Below are 22,525 nucleotides of genomic sequence, written 5' to 3'. Positions count from 1 at the left end.
TCATACTATTTGAATCTGTACTAAATTTTTTTACATCACCAAAATTTGATAAGCATCCTTTATTGCTTTCTAATTTTCAGAATCAACCAATATGAAACGCATGGAAAACATAACCATACTATCATAAGTGAGTGCAGATTTTTTTTAAATTTTGGCAATAAAAATAACATTTTGGTTAATACAAGTTAAGAGAGAAAAAAGACAAAGTGGAAGAATACGTTATGGGGACCTAACTTCTTTTTATTAAGTAGATGAGAATCCAAAGATTCTATCTATAGTTAATAGACAAAGAAACAGATTTTTTTAAGTATGCTATTTAAAAATATCTACACAATTTTCTCATATTGTTTTTTTATTTCTGAAATGTCCCCCTTGCTGTTTCCATCATGAAAAACAGTATTTACCCTACAAATCCCATTCCTATGTCATGTTTTCCCAAATCAGCTCAAAAGAATGTTGGATCTCTTTCTCCTTCTCTCTCACAATCTTCCCCCTCCCTGCCCTCCTCCACTAACAATCTGTGTTACTCCATTACGTCCTCCATTATTTTCTGACCTGCATTTCAAGTTGGTGTACTTTTATTATCACCTGATTAAATATTAACTTTAGTAGGACCCTTGTTTTATTCATTCTTATATGGCTTAGGAGCAGACACAGTCTCTTCTTGGACTCCCTCAACAAATTTTAGTAACCAATGGTAGCATCCAAGCCATCAATGTGGACAAGATAATGGTTAGTTAACTCTCTCACAGACAAATACATGTACAGTCGAACCAAAGTTGAAATTGTTCTAATCATTACAGTACCTTTACTAGAAAGTGGGCCCCATTTTGAAGGAATGCATCATTTCTTATTGGTAATTTTGTGGTGACTTGGATTTTTTGTTCTGGAAAAATGAGGTTATTTCTCCTGGACATATTTAAGATGCCATCTTTTGCTCGTAAAGGGTCCACGGCTCCAGGAGGAATATAAAGGACAGAATAAAACATCTTCACATCTCCTTTAGTCCCTCCTAGTCTTGTGAAACTCAGGGATAAATATCGTTCACCCGGGCTGCTTTCAATCTTCTGGTTTTCCATAGGAAAAAATGTTATTAGGCCATAAACATCATCACTATCCTGAATGTAGAACAAAAGCTGCAGATAAAGAAATAAAATATTAAAGTGTAGAATTCTCATATCTGAGAACACCAAACTGCTAATTTTCTAGGCTAGTCTGATTTTTAATATTTATTTATATATCATGTCTAAAGATGATCACTTTTTATATGTGACAGAGTAAAAGATGAATCAAAAATACATTTGGCAACTTTCCTATTTTATTGTTTGTGGAATTTTTTTGAAGAGTAAATTTTTTATTTACAGAACAGACAATCTTGAGCAACGGAAACATACATCATTTCTAAAAGCAGCGTTCTTCCTGTTGCATCCAACGAGACATAAAAGTGATTTGTGTGATCAAATTCTTTGGCTCTTTTGTAACACGGACATATTCACACAAGTAAAGCATAACAACTGAGCTACCTCTGCTGGTTCGCTCACTTCTGCACCTCCTCGTACTGTATGAGGCAGAATCCGAAGTAGATAAGCTTCCGCCTCTTCTGGAAGATCATCCTTAACAATAGTAAGAGGAATTGATGCCAACATCTGCCCTTGTGCAAAATAGAGAACTCCAGAACTTGGTCTGATATCTGCTGTTACTGGTGAGGGATCACTGCTATTCCGTGTCAGTTCCCAGTTCACAGAAATATTCCCGTGGGTGCCACCATTTCTAACCACTGTAACTTCTTCAAATCTAGAATTTTAAAAGAAATATATATGGTCACATATTATACTGTGTTTCCCTTAGCTGGATTTTTTCAATGTCAAACTGGCTATCAGATTTTGGTAAAAGCAGAATCCATATCACAGGGAATGAATGCCTGTTTATAATATGAAGGGGTAGATATGTAGATGTGTCCTGGGAACCTATCATAATGTGAATTCCCTTACATATTCAAATCACTCTAAAAATAAGAAAGAAAACAGTGAAACCATGGTGGAAGACGTGACACAGTTCGACACTATGTCCAACAGCACAAATACTAAAACACGGAATAATATATTGAAATAATTGTAGTAACAGGTTTAAGATAAACCATACCTTGATGTTGTATCTTCATCAATTACAACTGTCCTTTCAAACAAGATACTGTTGAATGACAGGACTCCATAAGGTTTGTCGTTTGGCTTAATGGTGATTTGCACAATAGAAGGGCCTAATAGCACAGCATCTCCCTGCAAAGTATCTTTTAGTAATACAACATGAAAGGATTCCGCAATCTCTGGAATGGTGTCATCAACTATCTGAAATTTTAGATGTGATTCATGAATAAAAGGTGGAAAAACAATAGTTGGGGTTGCATGAAGATCAATGAAGTCTAAATTTTGCTGGGCATGTGCTGTTGAATTCCCAGTTATAATAGCATAACTGACTGAAACTTCATATTCATCAGATCCAATCAGATGCCCATTGTCATCTTTTCCACGAACCACTGGAATTAGGAGTATGTGGTCTTCCTCTGGGACCAAATAAACATTCTGAATGAATCTCACGGGACTATCATTTTTCTTAATGATTATCTCAACTGAGCTCCTAGAGGTGTTGATCTCAGCTCCTCCTTCTACACTTTTCAGATGAATCAAAAACATTTCATCATTCTCTGGTACCTGTCAAATAAATATAAACAGTAGCAAAAATATTAATAGCCAAAACATCTGCAAAGAAACCAAAGTATACAAAGTTGCTATGTTTCAGTACAAAGAAACAAAAAAAAATTAAACTGAAGGGAGTAGAGAGGCTTGTTTAATAATAAATATTTTAATATTAAAATAATTTCCGAAGTACATAATATATTTTAGATAGGGAAGTAAAAGTTCATAAAGCAATGGTATGGACAGGTATTAAAGAATAGGTATAATGTCTTTCAACCTTGATCAATCTTTAGATAACACTAATGATTTGACAGTAAAACTGGGCATAAAATTTTACTAATTTTATCAAATTGGCAGAGTCAGAAGTAGCATGATAGTAATCTAATAATAATATATAAGAATATCAAAAATAATATTTTATAGATATATAAACAGATATAGATATATAATATCTAAGAATCTGGAAAACTACATTAAACATCACATGCAAATTGTTAGTTTCCAACATGTGAATTATTCTTGCTTTTCTCTAAATGATTTCTAATTCGAGAGGTAAACATATACCAATCATATGATTTCCAAAATACGCATCATGCCTCTGGAGAACAAGGTATAAGAGTCACTACCAGACAAATGCTGACATTGTTAAAGTGAAAAAAAAAATTTTTTTTTGCAACTGCACAGAAATCCTAGGGATAATCTTCACTATGTTGCTTAAATAAATTCTGTTTTATGAATGAAAGGGAAAAAATAAATCTTTTTACCTCTATCAACAGCAATATAAAAGGTAAGGCTATGTATCTAAAAAATGCTATGATTTGATTGATGATCTTTTTATTGCCCAATTTTACTTAGGAATAATTGACAAATATAATTGTAATATATTTTAAATGTATACGTGATGGTATGATGTACATATACATTTTGGAATAACTGCTGAGATCCAGAGAATTAACAAAATCATCACCTCACACAGTTGATTCTTTTTGTGTGAGTGATTGAACACTTATGTTCTACTCTCAGCAACTTTCAAGTATACAATACTGTATTATTAACTGTAGGCACAATGCCGTACATTAGATCCTCAGAGGATGATCTTTTAAGTTTCTAGTTAAAATGTATAATTAATCATTGTCCCAAATTATAGCCTTTTCAAGGATATAAAAACAAAAGGCTTTTATTAGCTTAGAGAACCAGATGAACTAGAGTTATCAACACTACCTAATATTTTATTTTTTCAAGAGAAACAATTTCTAATAATGTTTTCTAAATCATTTGTTTTTCTTCTCTTGGGATTTGTTGTGATTTGATTTCATGATATTTTTGTAGCAAGGTCAAGGGATGGTTAAAAATTCCCAGGTATTTTTTTTCTCACTTTTTTTCTGACAATATTAAGATTATTTTATTAAAAGTTATGTTTTCTCTCATTTAGATCACAAGAAATACCCTTGCACATTTTTGTTCAAATCCATTCCCTTCTTAGTTAAGTTGGCTGTGTCATATATCTCAATCCTTGTTAACTTCAACGTGAAATATAGAAATAACTAAAGCCTTCCTATGAATGCAAACATGTAAAACATCCAAACAAAAGCATATCAATTACAGTAGAATTTTCTTTGCTTTCATAGTAAAATACTTAGGCTGGGTAGGGAGTACTATACCTGCTCAAAACAGAAATCACTAACAAAAATCAATCATCAGGGTTTACAAAATGCTTAAGTTTTTGTACTATGTGTGGTTGCCGGTTATATTCGGGTTCATCAGCTCTTAGATACACAATTTTATGTGAAATAAATTAGATAAATATTAATCAGATATATTCCAAAATGGCTCTTTACAGCTAAAGTATATACTAACTAGTTAGTACAATACACTAACCTTACATAGGACTATATTCTTGAATAATTTCAAGTACTGAACACAATTGAACGCTTGACATAATGTTCTCCAACATGTCTGTGCGACAGGCAGAGTCCCTGTCCATTGAAGCATTTAACATTCTCTCACCTCATCATCAAGTACTGTCAAGTTATAAACTACTGTTGCTCTGCCAGGGGGGAAGGTGATATTTCCTTTAACTGGGCTCAAATCTTCCTCAGGTGGATTTGGGCCACCCTCTACCTGCAAAGAAACACAGAGAGCCATGAATACACACAAAATGTTTCACAAGTGTAAGAAAGTATTACTGTGATTTTAACTGAGAAAAATCTGCAATTCACTTAAAAATGTTTTGAGGGAAGAATTACAGAAAACTGTATGTAAGTCTGTCCTCCTAATCAATAGTCAAGGCCTATAAGATAGTTATAGATCTTGACTATAATCACATTAAACTACATGGTTTCTAAGAGCTTTCTCTTTTTTTCTCAGCCATTATATTAAACCTGAGGAAAAAACATATATTTATATATTTTCTTGAGAGGAAGGTATTCAAAATTGGTAAATTCTCTTAAGTAACAGAATCAAATGGCAATACCACCACTGACTGTATAACGCTGGGCAAGATGTTAAACAAATCCGAGGGACGCCTGGGGTTCCGTATGCCTTTGGCTCAGTTCATGATCCCAGGGTCCTGGAATTGAGTCCTGCATTGGGATCCTTGCTCAGTGGGGAGCCTGCTTCTCCCTCTGCCTCTGCCTGCCACTCTCCATGCTTGTGCTCTCTCTCTGACATATAAATATATAAAATCTTTTTAAAAAATTAATAAACAACCCTGAGCAGCACTTTCCTCATCTTTAAAATAGGCATAATAATATCCACTTCACAGGCTAGATGTGAAGACATAATAAGATCATTCCGTTTGAAAAGTACTTATTAAGTACCCTGTGCCTGATCTCTTTTACATGCTAAGGGTATAGCAGTGAACAAGCAAACTCCCTACCCATAAGGACCTTACATTTAATGAAAGGAAAAAATAAATGTATATTTTTCAGATGATCATAAGTATTATGGAGAAGAAATTAAGAAGGGCACGACGGAGACCAAGTTCTGGGAGGAGACGTTGGTTTTTATATGCAATGAGAATCAGTGTAAAGCACTTATAACAGTAAAAGGCAACATTAAGTGATCAGCAAATGTTAGCTATAATAATTTCAACAAAACAAAGTCTCAAGACTCAAGAAAGTAACTTCAGACATCGAGAAAGTAACATTCAAAATTTGCAATTTTGCCTTACCCTTTCCACAGCCAATTTTTTTCCCAATTTTTTCCGCATTTGTTATCAGATACATTTTCAAAAATATACTACCTAAACACATATAAGTCCATGAAACAAATCCCTAAGGCTTCCTGTGTAGAACTTGCAAGACCACTGCATATTTAATTAGTGTTACCATGTTTTTCATGCATTATTCTCTTACGCCATTTTATTTTTTTATGCAATTAACATAACCATCATATGATGTAGGTCTCCATGAGCACAAGAAGAACTCTTCTATGCTTCAGAATTATGTTATATAAATCCAATTATCCATTTTATTGATATTGCTATTAATAATTAAGATAGAAACTGGTAAGGTAGAAATTAATGCTCTAATATTTGAAAACAGCATATGAACATGTTCTAGATATTATAAAACACAAAAATTAGTTGAAGATTTGAATATGTATCTCATAAAATAGCAATATGGTGACACATTGGTGTGCATACGGTTGGTAAGTAATCAAATGGAATGGTGACAACTAGCACCCTAAGAAATGTGCCTCGCCCACAGCCTATCTTATTCATGTCAGATGCTGAGACACCTATGGACCTCCATGGTGGAGCGTGACTGCTCTTAATGCATCCATTTTTTAAATGGGGAATGTAAATGGGGGAAGACCAGATATCAAATAGTTTTACATAAGCCTAAGTAACCCATGGGCATATTTAAAATTTATTCATAAAGGTTTGATTAATTTTATAGAATTAACATTATTATTATTTTATTTTATGGTTTATTATTACCACCCCTGTATATAAAAAGATACATTGTGTTTCATGGTACCATAGTACACGCAAGCAGCAAGAAAAACATTTTTTATTAACTACGAAATTATCAGATAATAAAAGTATTTACTTCTATTTCATTTTTATTAAGGGTCATGCTTATTATACAAAGGACCTTGATTTTTTAAGTTGTAGCCACCTGATACGAACTCTGAAGCGTTACCATTTAAAGTGATTTCAGAGTAAACTTACCTCAAAAGTCACAGCAACCGTTCCATAAGTTCCTTTTTCTCTGATGAGAGTAAGAGGTACAGATTCATTTCTGCCCCTGGGCTCGCTCGCTGTGATTGAAAAAGGCTATTGGGAACAGCAAAGACAATCAGGCACTCATCAACCAGAAGCAGAGGTGGTGCAAACTGTTACCTTAGAAATACTAAACGTAAAGAGAAAAATTAATCCACATGGTACCCTAAGAATGTGGTACATCCTAGGATTAATTAGCTGTAGCTAATAAAAATGCTTGAAAGGTTAAAAATAATAGTGTAAAGGGAACATAAAACTAGTCAGGCCAAAGATGCAAGTTCTTGTCCTGATTCTACCATCAACCAGCTATTCTGCTGAGGGATCTTAAAGGTTATCCAGTTGAAAGATGAGAAGCTCAAATGTTCACAGGGACCCAGGACGTCACAAAACCAAGTTGTGTCTCCACCCCAGAGCAGCTCATTGGGACCACCCACTGGGAGCACCACCAACAGGCCTTGCTCCCACCCACTGTCCTCCTCATTGACCAGCCTGCCAATGAAAAGCAGAGAATCGCTAATGATTTTCAGGACATGATCACTGAGGGAAAGAAACCAGGGCTTCAAATGCTGAAACATGCTGGCTTGGCTGCCTGAAACCAGGCCTAGAAGAGGAGGAAGAGGGAAGCAGCCAGGTGCATGCTAGCTAGGGCCGCAGTGCCCATCTCTCCTGGTGACCCCAAGCCTCAATGTCCCTATCCGTAAACGGGGATCAGAATGCCCGTCCCAAGGACATCAAACATCATCAGTGTTATCTTCAACATCAACATTATCATTATCCAGGCCAGGAACCGAAGCCAGCCTATTTAGCAACTACTGTGAGCTCAACAATTAACTTTTATTTTAACCACATGGGGCAGGTGTCCAGTCAGGGGCTGCCTGGCAGCACTGCAACCACAACAGTCAGGGACCTGGGACCAATGCTAGAGACCAGAATTCATTCCCAGAGGCTAAGAGGTAGCACAGGAAGGAAGGAAGGAAGGAAGGAAGGAAGGAAGGAAGGAAGGAAGGAAGGAAGGAAGGAAGGAAGGAAGGAAACTTTAAACAAGTCAGTATGAGGTTAGGAATGATAAATTGGGAGTGAATATAGAAGAAAGACAGTAAGGAAAAAAATTAAGCAATTAAGGGAGCCTGCTTCATAATTAACTAGTAATTCCGTATCATTTAAATAGAAATGACTGATTAATTAATTTTATAAATGACAATATAATGGAGGTCACAAAGTGTCTACTATATTGACATTATCTACATCTTTTTTAATAAAGATACTGCAATTAAAAGATCATATTTATCTATAGCCTGCCTTGTTTCGGAGATAATTTAAGGTAAGAAAATGACATACAGTGCACCAATTGTAGCAGCGATCTAAATTAGAAAATAAATAAAAAGCTGGAGAGTATCACATCATCTTTTAGCAATGATAATTAGTAACATGATTCAAAAAGACTCAGTATCAGGAAAGTTATTGTAGTCTAAAACTTAGTGGCAAAATCCAATTGTATCCAAGATAAATTTTGTTTTAAGAGCTGAAAACAATTTCTCTCAAGGGGGGGGGAACCTGTCTTATGCATTTGTTTCTAAAAATAAAACTCTCTGAACATAGGACTGGCCAGGGACACAGGAATTCGGTGATCTGGGAGGAAAAAAAAATGAACTCCTGAGCAAAACTGATGGGGATGATGAAGAGTTTTAATGTTTAAGAAATATTAATAAGTAGGGAAATTTCAGGGTAGGGATTGACTACAGAATTTTTAAGAACTATAATGTCTTCATTCTATTCAATTTTGAGTTTACTATAATAAGTTTTTCTCATCTCCCAACTTTCAGAGAAGGCTGACAAACAATATTCTCTTTAAGTGGCAACTGAGGAAATCAAGCAAAAGGAACTGGACTACAACACGCGCTACAGACTGAATGTTTGTGCCGCTCCCCCCCCCAACCCAAAGTCATGTTCAAATCCTTAGAGGTGGGGCCTTTCGGAGGTGATTAGGTCGGAAGGGAAAAGCTCTCATGAATGGGATTAGTGCCCTTATCAGAGAGAGACCCCAGACAGCTCCTTTGCCCCTCCTGCCCTATGAAAGCACAAGAACACATCCAGGAAGCAGGCCTTGCCAGACACCTGCTCTGTCAGCACCTTGATCTTTGACTTCTCAGCCTCCAGAACTGTGAGAAATACATTTCTGTTGTTTTTAAGACACCAGTCTACAGAATTCTGTTACAGCAGATGGAACAGACTAAGACAACATCCAAGTTAGAGACCATCAGAGGAGGTAATGAATGAGTCAGGTGGAATGATAAGCAGGAGATTAGGACAAGAGATGGCCATGATCACAAATAGGCCTCCCCAAGCTGAAGAAATCTTAGGCAGAACAAATGAACAGTCTAAATTTAAATTTTATTTAAATATCAAATGGCAGGATGATACCAGGTAACATCATGAAAAATAACAAAAAAAAAAACTTAATGTCCATTATCTAGCAACTACAAGATTAATCAAATTGCAACCATACCATATTAAATGAAATTATTCCAAATGCATTGTCATTTGATAATATTGTCACAGTCACAGTCCTTGGCCATCCAAGTTTCACATTTGCTGAAGGTTTCTAAAATAAAAGCCCAAGAATAAGTTAATAAAATTAAAAATAAGAGGAACAGAGAATCACTTTAATAGAGTTTCTGTCTTTATATAATTGTTCAGAATATGAATAAAAATACAAGTACGGTTTTAATGCAGATTAAGAAAATATATTTAAACTATGTCAACATGGTAAAGAAGTCCCAAATAAAAACTGCTTAAAAAGTTTAAAAAACCATTAATCACTGGTTATTAAAACATAAATCATTATATTAAGTAATCACTGGCTAGTAGTGCTATATTATAATTATGCTAATGTCATTACTAATGTAAAAGGGAATTAAGTAAGCAGTATGAAATTCTATTCAAATATGGTTTTTTTCTTACACTATAGAAGGCGTTGAAGCTTAAGAATTATTTATTCTATAAATCACAGAACCAAACTAAAGATAAAATATTAAAACATCTTGGGGCGCCTGGGTGGCACAGCGGTTAAGCGTCTGCCTTCGGCTCAGGGTGTGATCTCGGAGTTATGGGATCGAGCCCCACATCAGGCTCCTCTGCTATGAGCCTGCTTCTTCCTCTCCCACTCCCCCTGCTTATGTTCCCTCTCTCGCTGGCTGTCTCTGTCTCTGTCAAATAAATAAATAAAATCTTTAAAAAAAAAATATTAAAACATCTTTTTACTCAATAAGGGAAGAGTTTTCTACATTTCTACTAATATTCAACAGCAGCATGAAGGAATATGCAAAAAAGTAATATTCAAAAGCAAAACAGGACTACTTCAAGTATCATTTTCATAAAGATTTTACTCATACTGACCTAATCGTTCTAAAAAAAATTCTCAATGCCCCTCGGAAAAATTAACCAGAACAGTGTTAGCAGTCATTACCTCAACCTAACAGATCAAGCCATAAAGGACAATTAAACCTTAGGCTGTTCAAGCATTTTTCCCAGGGGCAGTCCAAAAATGATTCTAAAGCACAGGGACCTCCCACTTCCATGCCTGCTTTTTCTATCCCTCTCCTTTGAACTCAGGAGTCTCGGTCATTCTTTGTGCATCTGGTAGCAGGGGAGGGATAAAAGAGAAAAGGGCCAAATGGAAGACAGGTTTTCTTGAGCATCTGTCATGGCAATTCCTAAATAAGCTAAATGGATCCAAAAACTATGGAGAATCTTCTAAACAAGACTGTCTGAGGAATAATAACCAGACCGTGGAATTGCCAAAAAGGTTGTCAGCTCTGAGTTCTATGAAAACCACTTCCAGTCTCAAGATGGGCTTGTGTCTAGAGAAACAGATTTTTAAGCACTGTAAGGTTTCTCTGAATCTAAGGTGGGCGGCAGGGGCAAGAAGGACTTACCTGCAATGTTAAGTGAAAAATAAAAGTTTCATCAGGCTCTGGTAAGTCATCATCACATACTGCTATGTACACTGTCCGATTTGTTTCTCCAACAGGTATAAACGCTGCAGCATATGTGTCAAAAAAGTCACCGGTGTCATCTCCATACAGCTATCAATTGCAAAATATAGATAGTTCTTATAACAGTGTTAGGACAAGCAAAATTGACACTAACGGGAGCAATCAACAGAAAAAACAGGAATCATCAACTCACACTGATGTTTATAGACGGGATGTACAAAACCAAACAATATTTAACAACTAAGAAAAATCACCTTCAAAAACATTATTAAAAATGATTCTAAACAAAAAACATTTATTTATGCTTTGGAAAGCAAAGGAATCATTACACAGAAAAGTTATAATTATATAGGAAATTAAAGACGTGAATATTTTTTCTCTGCCTCTTGATTAATCTGAAGTGGTTAACAGCAAACCTGACAAGAAAACAAATTGTAGCTAAAACTCTCCCAAAGAAGAGGTGGAAATAGCCTGCCAAAATGTATCAAGAAAATCAATTATTTACCCTATGGGTTTCAAAGAAATGCTTTTTCCAAAACTTTCAACTGAAGTTTTATTTATATTCTCCCCCACAACTCCAATAAAGACCCAATTCCCTTAGCATTCCAAATTATTAGTCATCGTAAATTTTTCCTTACCTTTTTAAGACTTCATTCTGTAACATCAGCATTGCTAATAAGATTTTCAAGGGAGGAGTAATTATGAAATTACAAAGGAGCAAAGTTTTGTGCAAAGCTAAATGAGATTTCTTTTGCCAAAAAACTCAAAATGAACAACTTATCTACTGGAAAAAACTATGATTTAGTACAAATAAAAAATGAAGAACATCTATAGGAAAATTATAGTCAATTTTTAGTTTTCTTTTATAAAAATAAAGTTTAAATACTTGAGATATCCAATTAAGTTGTTAAGGATATTGAAAAACTTGTACTCCTAAACATAAAAAGTGGCACATTCTTTTAGAAAGCGTTAACTATCAAGAGCCACTGAAACAAATAGAAAAACACAGTAATCCCACCCAAAAAATCACTTAACCCAAAATATGTAACAATTGGTACATATGTAAATATTTTCATCAAAGCAGCATTTACAGCAGCAAAAATTGGAAGCAACTTCAATGAAAAACAGGAGGAAAATGACTGAGAAATTATGATGCCACCATCAAGAGAAGCCATGAAAATGACAGGGCAATCCCAAAACATCCCTATAATACAATCGGAATTACGCATAAAAGATCACCAAGTATAATGTATATTCAAGTTCAAGTGAATTCAGTAAATATATTCACATAATAAATTAAAAACTCAAAGCATTGCACAAAATTATAAAACCAGGTTTATTTCGTAGGTTGTCCTTCTTTATTTCTTTTTATAATGTTTCACAATGTGGTATTTTAACCTCCTGCTTCAAACTTGTTTTTGAAAAAAAATTTCAAGTACTTTGGGTCTCAAATAGAGCAGTATCTTTAGTGGTCATACGACCTTACTTTCTGGTTAAACATAGACACAAATATATGCACACATAATCCATCCAATAACTAAACTGTGTGCGAGATAGCTTGATAGCTTAACAAATCCTGCCTAACTTCTACTTAAGTTAATGTACTTCATTTCTCCCAAGCTCTCTGACAAAATTCATTTTTAATTTGCCATTTTTCTGCTTTTAAATATCTTACGTATTTTCCCTAAGCCACCTAAAATAAATATCTGAGCAGAGATAACTTGAATCCAAATTACTCAAAGTAAAATTTTCATTTAGCTAGAAATACTTATTGATGTCTTTGGTTCTTATTTGTTTTAAAATACATATATGAACATTTTAAAATAATCAGTCTATACCTTTACGATACTATTATTGTCAAGTGCATATGCTACCTTGGAGCACTGTATAAACTCTATAGGAAATATGAATGGAAGAGTCTAACGGCAAGTCATTTATCATGATGAAACTACTCAGAATCTCAAACAGTTAAAAAAAATTCTTGTCACTGAAACTAAGAAATTTCATATCAGCTATTTCAGTAAGAATACAGTTACATCATTTCTTACCGATACAATTGCAGTGACATTTGCCGGCTCGCCTATCCTTTCGATGACAAGACGAATAACTGTTGTACTTGTTTCATTAACTACAAATTTTGTTTGTCCGGCAAACCTTATTTCTGTTTCTCCAAACACAAATGGGATGAATAAAGCCGTGAGGAGGTTTACTAGTAAAGATGCAGAGGGCATCCCTATAAGAAAAAAAACAAAAACAAAACTTTGTTCACAAAACATATCTAATATATTTTCATTAGACTGTGTTGCCTACAGAAATGAACACAGAGTGAAGAGCTAGACAGTAAGCAACTGAGACATAAATATATCAAATATTAAGCATCCAACTTAAACACATGATTAAAGAAACAAGTTAAAAGTCATAATCTCTTCCGTGGTTCTGTTTTACAATTCATAACTACTCTTTGTTCTTTAACTTATATATTAAGATAAGAGTTATTAGCAGCCTTAAACTTATTTACTAAATTAGGGTTTTAAAATTTTTTGACCCTAAAATTTATACTAAGAAAAACATAAACAGTACCTTGGAAATGGAATTAAAGCCTATATTCCCCCCCCATTAAAACTAAAAAATTATCAAATGGATCAATAATCTTAATGGGGCATCTTCGTCTTTTTATTTGTTGATCACACAAATATGAGAGAACTCTTAGAAGTGGTAAATAAAAGCAGTTGAAGCTAAAACTTTATTATAAATTGATTTATTGGTTGTGTCTACCTTTTCCTAAAATTTGTCTTATTTAAGAATGTTTTTTAAAAAATGTTTTAGTTATTGCAAGGAAATGCTAATGCTTTTTAATTTTTTAGTTGTTGCAAGAAATGCTAATGCTTTCAATATAAATTTTCAATACTTAAATTTCTATTTTACTAGCTAAAATAGTAATATCATTTAGAAAATGTCTATGTTGCTATAAAAATAAGCAACTAGACAAACATTTGACAAAGTGTGTATTTCCTTCTTTTCTATAAGTTCTATTGCTTTTTTCTTACTAGAATGTGTGTGTTTATGAATCATCAATAGTGTTCCTGCTTTCAGCACTGTGTGATTCAAGCGTTTTCAAAAGCACAACAGTGCAGTGGCCTCTTGAAAGCACTGTTTTTTTGTAATGTAGATGTACCTCTAAAAATGTGAACAATTGATCTCACGGATCATTAAGATTCCAATGGATTATGTGATCAGTCACACGAACATAACAAGTTCATGTGTTTTAAAGGAGAGTTGCATTATGCACTCTATGAGCCAAAATGTTTCCTATTAATCTTTACCTTGGTCAAGAAGTAATAAAACTTTCACATATGTGGTATTTCCACATGGCTACACATGGCTTTGTATATAGAAACCACCAAACACACAAGTTCTTGATATATTTTAGTTTAAATGTAATTTTCTCAGTCAAGTATATGCAAACAATGCAATCTGAGATTGCTTAACGATGTCTCACATATTTATGGCTGCAAAATCCACAGACAGGGATGCAGAGGTCAGACGGAGTCCAGGAAAAAGACACAGGCCAACAGGGACAAAGATTCTGGAGGACTAAGGCATTCTGTACACCTGTGCCTTCTAACAATTTTCACCTGCCATGGGGATAAGGCACTTGGGAGAAGAAATAAAACAGCTCACTCTTCCCTGACTTCTAAGGCAGAATCTTTAACCAAAAGAAAGTTAATTTTTAAAAAATGAGAGAAAGGGAAGGAAAAAGGCAAAGCCTGGGTGAGGCAGGAGATTAAGAGCAGCTCTGGGGCCACCAAAGACAAGTGAAGATCTTCTGTGGAATTCTAAAGCCAGAATGATTTCACACCTCACTTATGACAAATAGTGGGAAAGAAATGAACTAGGAATGAGAAAGAGAATACAGAATGGAGGGGTGAGGAGGCAGTGAGCTTGGCTGTGGATGTGTAAGAAAAAGATCAACTTTGGTCTATTGTGATTTTGAAAGAAAAGATTCCTTGATCAGGAGATATGACTGAACTTTGAGCTGAGAGAAATAAGAAGACACCTGAAGTTCTAAGTGAGAAAGAGTGAAAGTGAATTATAGCATGACAAAGGGGAATCATGAATGGCTGGGGAAATAAGTTCTCAAAATTCATTCTGCATTAGAATCAACTCAAATGCTCGTTAAAAATGCTAACTCACAGGGGCGCCTGGGTGGCACAGCGGTTAAGCATCTGCCTTCGGCTCAGGGCGTGATCCCGGCGTTCTGGGATNTAAAAAAAAAAAAAAAATGCTAACTCACACACTCAAAATTTCTGATCCAGGGAATTTAGGTTGAGGCCCAGGAATCTGCATTCAACAGGCAGCCCTGTTGATTCTAACGTAACTGATCCTTGAGATGCACTTTGACATAGGCTGTCCTAGAGTGTGAGGAAGAGTGTGAGCAGAGTGTTCTGGAGTGGACGTACAATAGACCACATCCGCAGCTTTGAGTTAATTACTGAATTTTTCAATGCAATATGCTTGAACTTACTGCAGACTTCCTTATATTTTTCTATGTTACCAAATTATATTCTAAGATTCCATATATCCTGAAGAAAAACTGCAAAGACCTATAGAAAGTAATCAAAACAACTAATGCTTATGTACTGTTGTTGTAGACACTTCATATAATAATAACACATTTAACCTTCACAACATCCCTGTGAAGAAGGTACTAGTAGCGTTAATCCCATTTATAGCTGAGGAAACTGAGGCACAGAGTAGTTAACACATGTGGTGCTACTTAGCTAAGCAAGTGACCAGGCAGGATTGAACCCAGCAGTTCACTTGCAAACTCTACCCCATAACCACACTATATTGCCTCTTATATTCTATTCCTACAAATCACATGTCTCCATATTGAAAAATTTGATACATTGTTTATGCTACCTGTTTCCAAACGTTCAAATATTTTAAATTCATGCACAATAACCAAAACTACCATAAAGCTGTATAATTACACGTCTCCTAAAAGTCTGCATGTTATTATTCTAATAAACATTACATTTATTTAACAGAAACTACAGTTCTCTCTCTACTTTAAATATTTAATAGCATCTTTTAATGTCAGGACCAATGAGCTCAAATGGTGCATTCTTGCAGTTTCCCAGGCAATTAGAGCTCCAAGATCTTGTGGCTAAGTCAGTAAATTCATTTTAAATTGGTGCACATTGGTGAATTTTGAGATTATGTGAAATGAACAAACAAGCATGATTGGAAATGCCTCAAATTCTGTGACATCATTGATAATTGAATCTCCTCTGCTTTCATCTTTTCAACTTGCAAGAAAGTTGTTGAGGCAAAGTTGGCATTCAACAGAAACTAAAAGATGAAGAAAAAGCTTTGAAAGAGAAGTTCCCATTAGAAGACAGGCATAATTACACAAATGCTGAAGTTTCTTTTTTAGAGTAACTAGGTACATTTTCCTCTATCATACTAAAAATCTAGTCTTTGGAACTCCCTTTATTAAACTCAGAAGACTAGATATTAGCAACTGACACAACATGTAAGTCTTATATCTATTTCAGGTCACTTTTCTCTTACTAGATTTAAGAAAGGTTTTACATGACCCATCAGACTACCTATTTTAAACTTCTCTGTAAAGTGAATTCCAAACAACATGTATTTAACAGATGTCTAATTCATATTCTGTCAGAACTCTAGAATAATAACTTTAGCATTATTAAGGCACTCCTCTGCTCTGCAGTGTCATGTGTTCCAATATTCAAATCCTCTCCTTTTCAACTATCATCCATGTTCTCCTCACACCTTGCTCAGGATGATTCACAGGAAATGAAAGCTGTTCCTGCCAATAGATCTCTTACCTCTGAATAGATTTCTTATCATGTTAAGACAATATGAGATTTCTGTTACTTCTTGCTTATTTCCTGAATTTTACTATGAAGTTTTGACAGAGTCCTGATAACATATAGGCATGAAGTGTTCAGTTTTTAGATTCCAGTAATTACATTCGGCCTAGACAAGTCATCTAATTCTACAAAAAAATATTTCAAAATTAAAATCAGGAATGTATCAGAATAGTTCCTACAATGCAAATCGGTTGCTCTCAGAAGAGCAGATTAAAACGTGGTACGACATTTCTATAGCGAGCACCTGCTCCTATACACTGTGCAGCACCCTGGGCTCATCACTGATATAAACATCCATAAGATACGGTTCTTGGCTCCATGATACTCATGGCAATGGGCAAATGATTCAGATCAGCCCAACCCAAGCCAAAAGGACAATTCTGAGATTCCTGCTTAAGCATAAAGATGCAGATTCCCTCTACTGCTGAATTCGGGATCATTTTGATTGGGGACAGTTTCCTCCAAAGCCTGGAAATGAAGCCAAAACAGCCAGAGACAGAGCCAAGAGGTGGAGAGGAGCCAAGTCTTCATAATCAAGCTCAGCTTCCTGAATCCAGCTTTACCATGGCCTTTTCAGTTACTGAGGTAATAAATTATATTTTTTCGACAGCCAGCTTAGGCTGATTTTCTGTCACTTTCAACATCAATATTTATCCGTTAATCTCCAATCTGTGACACTATGAACCCATGTCAGTATATACCATGTGGAAGATTCCTCCTCCTCCACTCCAACATTCAACAGTCTTGGTCTTTCTAAACTTTTGTGAAAGAATATCACACTAGCTATCTGTCCTGTTCCCATGCAATTATTACCAGCATCTATAATATTTTCCCCTTCCACCTCAAAACTGACAATGGCTAGTAAGGAAATTTAGGACATGCAGACAAACCAAAGATGTCTTCACAATAAAACAAAGCGGGACAAAAGTAAACCACATTGACTCAGGGTTCTAGGAAAGTTGATGCATTCTGATTGTCACAAGGAACCCCAATATTATCCTTCTTTAAATGGCATTAATTCCCTTCTCTTGCTTTTTTCCTGAATGCCTAGCTCTTCTTTCTCTTTGGAAAACCTACTGGTATTCACTAACTTTATTTTCCACTTGGGTTACTTAGCACACGACATATTAAACATCATTTATAAAATAATACTCTCCAACACAATATGTCATACTAACCACAAAATTCTAAATCCTGCTTATCTTCCTTCTATCTCACCTCTCATTACTAGGTACCTTAGGAAAGATAGCAAGTATAGTATATCCTGAGTAAATGGAAATAGACTTCTATTTTAAGTTTCAATAATTCTGTAGGTAAAGAATACAATAAGGAATAGAATAAATTTAAGGAGAATCAGCACCCAACAGATGACATTATAAAGAAAAACATATATAAAAAATTGATTTTGCTGATTTTGCAGTAATTAGCTTTCACACAAAACCTTTGGTCACTTTGAAAGTTAACTCTGTTGGGGCGCCTGGGTGACCTGGTGGGTTAAGCCTCTGACTCTTGATTTTTGGCTCAGGCCAAGATCTCGGGGTTGTTAGATGGAGTCCCACCTTGGCCTCTGAGCTTGGGGTGGAGCTTGCTTAAGATTCTCTCTCTCTCCCTCTGCTCCTCCCTCCCCCCCAAATAAATAAATAAATAAATAAATAAAAGATAAAAGTTAACTGTCTTTTTAAGTTTCAGAATAAACAACTACAACCCCTATGAGTGACTGGACATGGTGAAATGACAAACATTATTAGCGCAGAACTGAAGGGATACATTGACCTTCTGTTTCAGTTGTTGCCTTGTCAAGCAAGCATCTTCCCACGGTGTGACCACCAGGTAACTGATACTGAAAATATGATCCTAATGGAGAAAGGTTTTCTAGTTTAGAATTACTTCAATTCTATTACATTTACTAATGGCCATTCTAAAGCTATAGAGTTACTCCTACAGAACAAGAGAAGTTTCATCACTCATATCATAAATTATTCAGCCTCTAAGAATTTTTAACCTGTGTTATTTATATTTGGGTGAGTACTACAAAAAATTGATTTTTTCCTTCTTCCATACCAAAACAGAATTTAAATCTGCAACTTTCGATAAAAACTAAGCTGGTGATACAAATAGAGGAAAAGCTAGATATTTTTAGATTAAACAGGGAGTAGTCTCTTATAGTTATTTGACTTTACATAAAGTTTACTACCTTTGTTGTTTAATTTAAAATTTTTAAGGAATATATTTTATTTTATTCATCTTTAACTAAAATATATATGCTGGCACAATATTAAAAAGTAAGTTTCCCTCACACTAGCCCCCACCAGCCATATGCTTCTCCCACCCAGAGTCGATTACAATTATCAACTTCATCTGTCTCTCACAAGAGAGAATCTATGCATATATTAAGATGTACATCTACAGGACAAAATTCCTGACAGATTTTGTTTTCTTCTGCATACAGACTGTAGGAATAAGCACATTTTCTCAAGATGGTGGTTGACAGAGAAATAGATATGACGGTTTGATGTTGACATTCATGATGGAAACACATGTAATTATCTCAACTACAATCCATCACCATTGTAGATCTCATCAATGAAATGACTGTGTTCACAGACTTTCACTACCCCTGTCAAATCACTCCCTAGGGAAAGAGACACAAATCTGGCAACTTGCACTTTTCTAGACCACACGGTGTCAAGCCTACATTCCTCAGGACTTCTTGACCTCTACATGCAGAACACAAGAATCATCCTGGGATTCCTTCTGATTCTTTCCCTTTGATCTATTTGCTAATTCCACGTTTTCTTCTTTCTTGGTTTACTTGGTTTATTCCCTTGTTTTGATGGAGAACATCCTCCAGTAACTTCCTAAAAAAAGGGTGTGTAGACATAAACCTTTTAAACCTTGTATGTTAGGAATTACTGTGTATTAATCTTCCACTTAACAACACTTTCATTGGGTATAGAATTTTAGATGAAAATAATTTTCATTATTTTGAAAGCCCTGTTCCATTATTTTCAAACTTCCAGTGCTGCTGCTAAGAAATCCAGAATCATTTTGATTATGAAATATTGTATGTGTTTATTTGCACTGTCCTCCCTCTGGAAGATTCTTCTCTTTGTCCACAGTGTTATAAAATTTCACAGGACTTTTCCTTGGAATGAGCTTATTTTTGTTCATTTGTCTGAGCACTCAGTCAGCCCCCTTCAGTCTGACACCCAATGTCCAGATCTGGAAATTTTTATTTTACAATGATTTCTCCCCCTTCCATTTTCACTGTTTTGGTTTTTTTTTTCATCCTACAACTCCTAAAACACTTATTATTTGATCTTGGTATTCTGAGGTTGACCCTCTCATTTTCTTATCCTTTATTCTAACTTCCAAATCTTTGATCTTCGCCCTGAGAATTTAATTCATCATTAAATTTCAATTCTCCTACTGATTTTTTTTATTGTATGCTATTGCGCTTTCAATTTCCAAGAATTTATAGTACCCTGTTCTTTTTCCATTAATCAAATCCCTTCTTTTATCTCTCAGAAAGTACTATTTTTTTTTAAGTTTTCTCTTTATAGTCTCTGTTACCTCTAAGTGGCTTTGTTATTTAATCTGGGATCTATCTTCTACATAAGATTTCTTCAAACATATGTAATTCTTGATTATCGGCATATGCTTAAAAGTAACAGACTAAAAAAGGATGACTGAATGTGCTGAATATATGGATCTGTTTATCTGAATATGATTAAGAACCAAAGAACAAAATGAAAATTTTAAGTTTTGAGCATACGTGAGAGAATGTAGCTTGTCAACAGTGGGGAAAATGAGTAAACCTTTTATTATAAAGTCTCAATTTTAGTACCTTTAGAAAAGATTTTACTCTCAGGTTGATCAGGTTCCCCAAAGAAGAATTTTCCATTCTACCATCTACAAGATACAGATAGAGCTATGAAGACTTCAGGGACCAAGGACAGGAAAGCGACTGGAGCTTCAGCAATCAATAACCACATGGTCATCCAATCTCCTGTTTTCTTTAGGGTTCTTCACCCTTCAAATATGCTTCAGATCCCCAATCAAGAAACCATGTTTAACAGTTTCCAGAGAACAGACAGTAGAGCTGCAGGGAGGAAGGGTCAGCAACAGTATAGAACAGATGCATATTCTAGGAATCCAGCTATTCCTGGGACAGCTTTCATCCCATCTAGTTGTTTACCCACCCCACCCCCATAGTTACCAAGGTACTTGGTACTACCACTCCCTATAATTTTTTGAGAATTCTGTGCAAATTTAGCTATTCCTCGGCCTGCTAGCTTATATTGTAAAGCTGCTGTCAGTCTGCTAAGCCAATTATTACTCATCTGTCTGCCTTCTGGCTCAAAAACCACATTGCTATTGTCTCCTCTCCTCTTCTATCCTTGTGGGTTTGTGCAACTTTTTTAAAAAAGCCCTTTACTATAAAGTTTTAGATGGTTTAGGAAGACCCAATATTAAAAGTGTATATCTAAAGTTCCTGTATTCCCCGATTTTCTTAAATATTCAAGTATCATTTTAAATCCTGTCATGGCTCTAATATTTTGGCATCTCCCATTAACTGCTTCCAACAGATTATTTTCATCACCTTCATATTTTCAACTAGTTAATTTTTTTTTCTCTTTCACCTGCTTTTGTATTAATCATGCACTGGAAGCCAAAATATCTAGGATCTAGTTCCAAACTGGGTTATGGGGTCATAGAGATTCACTATATTATTCCTTCTACTTTTGTGTATTTTTTAAATTTTCCATAATAAAAAAAAAACTTTTATAAGAAAAATCTTTAAAGGCTCCTAACTGCACTTAAAGTACAGACTCCTTACCATGGACTACAAGACCCAGTATAAACAGACCCTATCTATTCTATCAAGTACCGCTCTCCCCCTCACTCACAGCCACACTGGTGGTGTTCCAGATCCTTGGACGAGTCAAGCCCTTTCTCACTTCACAGCCATAGCTGGTTCCTCCTCTGGTCTAAGACTCTCTTCCCTCCCACCTTTCCCATGACCCTTTCTCATCTTTTATGTTTTTGCTTAAATGTCATCTTCTCAGAGTGACCTTTCTATCCTCTGTATGTAAAGACATTTGTCCTCTGATACCCTCCTCTCAGCTTTTTGTTTCTTTCATTGCACTTAATCACAATTTGCACTTATTCTGTCTCTCCACTGAGAAGAAACGCAACTTCAGGACAATGACCTCGCCCGTCTTGGATACCTTTTGCATTCTCAACACCTAGCATGGGTACAGAGGTGAGGCTCAATGATATTGATAATTTTTAAGAAAAAGTATCCAAAACTTGGATATAAAACAACAAAGCATGTGGCATGTAATTTCAATATCAGACAGGGCACAGACCTATTCAAGATTTAAAGAATGCACTTTGTTCAACTCAACAATTCTTTACTATAGATAAAAGATTTCAGACTTAGTGAAGTTACATGTAAATCTGTAAATTTTCATGCAGTAAAGATGCAAATAATTTTTGTCCACTGAAACGGATAATCCAGAGATCACAGGTTTTTTTGCTTGGAGGACAATAACCAGTTTTATGACTAACCTAGGAATCTTATCTCAACATTCCTTTATTAATTCTCTTATATGTACTTAGTTCCTCAAAGCTCTTTGAAGCAGTATTAACACTCTCTTGGTTTCCTCAATAATGGGTTGAATAATATCTTTGACATGTGCT

At 35.1% G+C, this 22,525-nt stretch overlaps 1 protein-coding gene across 1 annotated transcript in view; it reads right to left on the bottom strand.

Annotated features, from left to right (window-relative positions):
* The window catches only part of ADGRV1 (adhesion G protein-coupled receptor V1), a 520,697-nt gene that overhangs the window by 470,202 nt on the left and 27,970 nt on the right, over positions 1-22,525 (bottom strand). Inside the window, exons 2-9 of the mRNA XM_034655643.1 lie at positions 12,965-13,149; positions 10,857-11,006; positions 9,428-9,523; positions 6,871-6,975; positions 4,701-4,814; positions 2,143-2,708; positions 1,524-1,794; positions 807-1,136 (exon numbers count right to left, since the gene is read on the bottom strand). Of these exons, the coding sequence (XP_034511534.1) occupies positions 807-1,136; positions 1,524-1,794; positions 2,143-2,708; positions 4,701-4,814; positions 6,871-6,975; positions 9,428-9,523; positions 10,857-11,006; positions 12,965-13,149 (1,817 nt within the window). The remainder of the gene's footprint in view (positions 1-806; positions 1,137-1,523; positions 1,795-2,142; positions 2,709-4,700; positions 4,815-6,870; positions 6,976-9,427; positions 9,524-10,856; positions 11,007-12,964; positions 13,150-22,525) is intronic.

This window comes from Ailuropoda melanoleuca, chromosome 3, assembly GCF_002007445.2.
Source record: "Ailuropoda melanoleuca isolate Jingjing chromosome 3, ASM200744v2, whole genome shotgun sequence".
In the NCBI taxonomy this organism is placed as follows: Eukaryota; Metazoa; Chordata; class Mammalia; order Carnivora; family Ursidae; genus Ailuropoda; species Ailuropoda melanoleuca.
This window is presented reverse-complemented; position numbering and strand designations above follow the sequence as displayed.